Source organism: Besnoitia besnoiti, chromosome IX, assembly GCF_002563875.1.
Source record: "Besnoitia besnoiti strain Bb-Ger1 chromosome IX, whole genome shotgun sequence".
NCBI classification, from domain to species: domain Eukaryota; phylum Apicomplexa; class Conoidasida; order Eucoccidiorida; family Sarcocystidae; genus Besnoitia; species Besnoitia besnoiti.
Genome location: NC_042364.1, coordinates 892364 through 898363, shown reverse-complemented (window position 1 = coordinate 898363; position 6000 = coordinate 892364). Strand labels below are relative to the sequence as shown.

Here is a 6000-nt window from a genome sequence, read left to right as displayed (position 1 = left end):
CAGCGACTGTCTCTGGAATGTTAGGCATTTCGCATGGAAGAGCAGTACGCAAAAGAAACGAAGGCGTCCAGTGCCTCAGTCTCCGCCGTGTCTCCCGAGGGGTATGTGGTGCCGGTCGAATAAAACTAATTCGCCAGATCGCACGCTTTGTATCTCGGCTGACGTCATCCGTTCGTCGCCCCGCGTGGATTCCCCCAGGCCGGCACAATTCGCCTCCAGACCCGCACATCCCAACCCCGGAACCGGGCAGCTGGAGGTCTCAAATACAATCGCGTAGGTGTCCCCTCAGCTATGAAAAAAGTGAGGAACGCCAGAGAAGCGGCCTCGAGGGAACTCGAGGAAGGACAAGCAAGCAGTGTTTGCATGGAAGCCCGTTCGGCGGCTGCCACTTTCATTCCCCAGCCACTCTGACTGGGGAATCAAACCTCATCGAAAGCTGACTCATCCTGCCCCGTGCGCGCCCGCACATCGCAATACAGGCGCGCGCATGCGCAGATGTGTGTGCGAAAGATTGTGCAAACTTGGATACGCACTCCCTCCGCTGCTAGTGTGGCGGTTATATTTCATGGGCGATCATGCCAAAGTGGCTCCCGCATTCTAGTTCATAGTCGATCTCGTCATCGCCAGGATCGTCGGCGGACCGCATGGTGATTCCTCTGCAGGCCTTTCCATGGCCCGCGCTCGAGTGGTCTGTTTGCGCCTGCGTCGTCCCGTCGCGTGCTTGTTGGGCTTTCTGAAGAGACGGTGGCAGGATACTGTTGGCGGCGAAGCCAAGCGAGGCATAAGCACCGGTCTCCGCCATCGTTCGCTGCCCGTTTGACGCAGCGAGGCGCGATGCAGTGGCCTCTGCCATCGGCGAGCCCTGCAAGTGGAGGTCGTTGAAGGTGGACAGCAGGCGCGCTTCCTGCCTCTCGGACTCCTGCCGGGCTTCAAGCGACTGGGCCTCCGTGGAGTCGTCGTAGAGGGCTAAAGTCCCGCTCTCCTGACCCCGCAGAGACGCTTGAAGCTCTTCCTCAGACTGGAGGACGAGTGCGCGGGCGATCATTGCGTCGCTGCCGAGCACCTGTTCTCCGCCAAAGCCCTGCGCCCTCGGAATGTCTCCTGACCGCGACCGCTGCCGGGAGGAGTCCCTGGAAGCCCCGCCAGAGGGCGCCGCCCGCGAGCTCGATTTGACTCTCACGCGCGTGGAGAAATCGACGTTGTTGTGTCTCTGCAGACCCGGGAACGTCGTGAAGTTGCTGTAAATGCACTGCAGCTGAAGCGAGGAGAGAGCCGAGGACGGAATGTACGGCTGAAACGCACACTGCCGCAGGCCCAAGAGGTCTTCTACCACTGGCGCCAGAAGACACGTGGAGAGCATGATCACGCGAGCAGAACACGGAAGGCAGGACGATGCGTCTTTACATGACTTCGCGCTTCCAGCGCCCACCAGGGACAACCCACTGAGTGCCTCGGCAGCGGCGTCGACGCTGCCCCACGCTTGGCCGCCTGTGCCGCTTGCAGCCCCAATAGGGGGCACTCTCTGCCGACAAAGCGCTCGGATGCATGCGGCAATAGCATCCAGCGCCGCAACGGTCACAGTTCTCGTTTCACAGATAATGATGTCAAACTCGCCATGAAGGTGCGCAGGCAGGTGGGGTCGGCGGTCGCTTCCGGCGGCGGTTCCCTCTCCAGAGGCTGCGTTCGCCGACTGCAGAGTCGCCTGCCCATGGCCGGCGCCACACCACCCACCTTCGCCTCCGGACTTCCCTACGAGGCACTGCGAGCATTCGATGGCGTAGAGGGAGGAAGATGTGCCCAGCGCCGGCGCCTCGGCGTCGAGGAGGACGGCGCCTTTGAGCAGGTGGGGCGGTAGCTGGCTATAGAACGCAGGCAGCGAGATGACGCACGTGCGCGGAGGCGGCTCGGGTGGCGGGTAGGCGGCGCGGATTTCGTCGTATGCGTGGACGCTCGCACCGATGAGCGTCGCCAGTGTGCAGGGCGAAAACCACTCGGGCCGCAGCCGGACGTGCAGCGGAGACAGCGTCTGGCTGGCTGGCGAGGGCGCGAAAGGCGTCGAGGCGTCTCTCGCACCTGCCGTCCCTGGATGGCACAGAGAGGGCATCGCAGACGCGTCTTCCATCTCTCCGTCAGACCTCCTCTGCTGGACGTCGCCGTCACTGGAGCGCCGCGGGGCCCCAGTGGAGACGACGCCTGCGCCGCGTACTCGCGCCTTCCCCCACGAGGGCGTCAGCGACGCTGAGGCGGCCGCGCTCGGCGCGGGGCTCTGAAACACCGACGGGAAGAACGGCTGGCGAACTGCGGGCGGCGGCGGCGGCGCAGCGGTCGCGGAAGTCTGAAGCGAAGATGCGCCTTGAGGCTCTGGCCGAGGGCCGAGATGCGGCGAGTTGTCTGGAGAGGACTGGAGCGACGACTGGAGCGACGACTGGACCGACCGCAGCACAGACATACACGCCTTTCTCCGCCTTCGAGCTTCACGGTCTCCGTCGAGCGAGTGCGTAGGCAGAGTCGCGAGAGAGAGCGCGGGAGGCGGCGCAGTCATGGAGGTGTGGTAACAGGGCGAGTAACAGCCGCTGTCGATGTACACGATCGGGGACGATTTCTTCTCCTCCTTGGACAGTGACGCGCCGCCGCTTCCCGCGCTCCCGCAGTCCTGCTTGGCTCCTAGACTCTCTCCCCCTGCACCCCCCGCGTCAAGCGTCGTGACGGAGATGGAAGGCAGGGAGCCAGCAGCTGGGGTTATAGGCTCCTCGCCTTCCGCTTGCCAGAAGGGGGCGAACGGCAGAGGAGACGCGGACGAAGAAGAAAGACCGCAAGATCCAGACGCAGCTGCGCTACCAGATGAAGAGGGAGAGAAGTCCGAGCAGCTGGAGGCCACGTGGTCCCTCCCATCGACCTGAATGCTGCGCCGCCTCTTGGAGGGCCCTGCGCTCGGCATTGGATCGAGGCCGCCGCTTCCAGCAAAGGCGCTTCCCGAGTTGTAGTGTGGATGAAGAAACCGAGGAGACGCAGGGGTCGACACAGAGGAAGTCGTGCGACTGGTGGAGCCTTCCAGAGAGGGGCGGGACGGGGACACACACCTGGTCACCTCTTCAGACATCGCGTCGAGGTGTGTCATGCCCTCCGACACAAGCATCGCCAGGAAAGGATTCGGCTGACTGATTCCCGAGTTACCTGCAAAGGGGTTCACTCGCACGGGCTTCCCCATCAAAGCCGACATCCCATCCGACGCGTTTCCGGGGCGAGGAAGCGTACAGGTTGTAGATCCCCGACCCGAGAGCCGCGACGGCCGCCGACTCGACGGCCTGCTGTGGCGCGAGCACTCTCTCATATCGAGAGACATAGGAGAATCCGCTGCCATCGCGAATTCCCACCTCGGCGAGACTCGTTCGCATCCGTCCGCCGTTCCGACGCCTGAGCAGAAACAGCAGATGCGGGCTGACAGCCAGAGCTAGCACCGGGAGGCCGGGTCATGGGATTTAGGAACTGCAGAAAAGCACCCGAGTGCGAGTCCGGCTTGAACCTCCACATGTGGCGCGGGAAAAGATGGAGCGAATACGTTCCGCCACGGCGCTCCTGGAATGCCGAAGACAGCAATCTTCATATCCGCCCCAGGATACGAGGCACACCAAGAGAGTAAAATCCTGAGGGTAAGGGAAGTTGGCCAGAGTGTGACAGACTAAAAACCTTTGCGTATCTTGGCGCACGCGATAAGTTGGGGGGTGACTACAGCACGAAAGGAAGCATACAACAGGACCGCAGCGTGATAATCACGATACATACCATACAAACACAACACAAGAATGCAGAAGCAAGCCCCGTCCAAAAACGCTACCCGAGAAGCGGCGCCGCGAACAAGCGACAGAAGACAAGGGAAGCGAGCTAGTAGCTATTTCCGGAGAAAGAACGATAGAGTGAGGAGTGTTAGGGCGCCTGAGAGACGAAGGAAGAAGAGGTCGGGAACAGACGACCAATGTACAGATATACACCGACGTTCTGGCTGTACACAGCACAACTGCGGAGAGTGGTTAGCAACAAAATGTGGGTCTCTCTTAGCGCTGCATTGAAACCCGGGAAAAAACTTGGCCTGAGCGGAAGAAGAAACGTTTTTCTGGATAGAAAAAACAATGTGTGTGTCGCCTGGAATTTCCTTTGAGGGGGAGGGTAGAAAGAATCTAGAAGATACGCAAAAGCGACACGGCTTTGCCCTCAAGGAACCGCAACGAAGTGAAAAGCAGCGCGTTCCGAAGCTTCAGCACCACGAAGCATAACTCCTCCGTCACTTTCTGGATATGGCCAATCTGCGTTCGCTGATGAAGGAGCAACGAAAAAATCTCTATGACTCCCACGGAAGCATCCGTTCATAGTATCGGTGCCGTGTCTCATGCCACTTCGCGATTGTCGTTAAAACCCGTGCGTTGACACAATCGCTAGCCACTCGCCCGGGGGGAAGGGAAGGGCGGCCCGCTCCCCCGCCGCAGGTGCATGTGTCTGGCGGCAACGAAATCTCTCTAGTCGGTCACGACAACGCACTCTCTCAGATCTGTTTGTCAGAGCGACACAGTCACCATCTAGAGGCCGCCGAACGCTTTCGCTTGTAGGGTGGATATCCAAGCAACTTCTCGTTCTGGACGGGGTACCACTGGCGGGCCGGGGCTGGCACAGCCTCTTGTTGCACGCCGATGTAAAAGTCGACAGGCGTGTCCGCTGCGCGCCACGCGAAGTACCTCTTCTTTGTTCAAGATGCAAACCACTACGCCGTGCTTCAGCGGTACGGTGTTGCTGTGTAAAAAATGGGTGAAGCTTCGACAGCGTTTCGTCGTGGCGGGGGCAGTGGCAGTCCAATCGGTAGTATGTGCAGACTATGTTCCTGGTCTAGTCGTCAGTCCCGGCATCCTGCAAGGTAGACTATCGTATTTTATGCACGTTCGAAACTCTCGGATACGCCAACCGTCATGGCTGCTGACATCTGCTAGAGAGATATACCGCTGGTTGGAGTACGTGGTCTGTTAGCTTTACTGCGTACTCACGCGGCACCACAAACAATGGCCCCTAAATGCCGAGCAATACCGGATTCTTCACGCGCACGTGCATGCATAATGGCAACCTTAGAACTACGCATGTCTGACTAACAAGGAACTGTTCAGGTGCCTCGTAGCGTTAAGAGACTCAGTCCTCGTCCTAGATGATACGCGCAAGCATGGCACTTCGGCACCGGCTAATGTGGGGCTAATGCAGGTCCTTGGCGTTTAGCGTGCATTCCACTGCTGGATTTTCCTTTACAGCTTGATATGGCTCACCGCTGCGTGTGTATTCACTTGAGGCTCAATCTGAATTCCGGAGGTGCACCAGCAAGTGCCTGAAGCCCGCTGAACAAAGGATCCTGCACCACAGCGAGGCAACGCGACCCGAATTCGATATGACGGGGAAGCAAAAACGGCGGACAAACTTCCTATAACACCTGTGTATCCGAATGTCATATTTACCGGTTAACTAACGCGCAGTCCCTCTATTGCCATTACGGAAGGTCCAGCAGCTGGCGCAGCACCCCCTTGCCTTCGAACCGAAGTAGAAGCTGTCCGGGCACAGCATCTCGTCATCATCGGGCAAGAGCCGCTTACTCGGCCATTTGTTGCCACTGTCTGAAACCTTCAAACACTTTCGTGCTCGGAATTGAAAAGTTGAGTGCTTCTTCATAAACCCTGTAACAGTGTCTCGATTGAGCGGAAGAGTCAACAAAGAAAATTAACCGGATGATGGGAGAAATAACTCTGATCATAGGAACTCTTGCCTCGTGGTCTTGTCTGCCAGATAAACTGGGTCAACATTAAAAACACGTTCCACCAAGACGTCTTTGCGACTCGATGCTGCTGAACGAGAGTACAGAATAGAGAAGGGTCAGCTTTTACACGGGCCGGTCTGGACCGAGGAAGGAATCCGTTTGGCTGCGTGTTTTATTGCAGTCGAGCCGGCAACGACGCTGTGGTAAGTGCATAACCT

At 58.9% G+C, this 6000-nt stretch overlaps 1 protein-coding gene across 1 annotated transcript; it reads right to left on the bottom strand.

The window, feature by feature from the left end:
* Positions 1–556: 556 nt before the first annotated feature.
* Positions 557–3361, bottom strand: BESB_013010 (uncharacterized protein; the record flags this gene model as incomplete). Its single annotated transcript, XM_029360031.1, has 1 exon — positions 557–3361. The coding sequence occupies one exon, from the start codon at positions 3359–3361 to the stop codon at positions 557–559; it is 2805 nt and encodes a 934-aa protein (XP_029216698.1).
* Positions 3362–6000: the final 2639 nt, after the last annotated feature.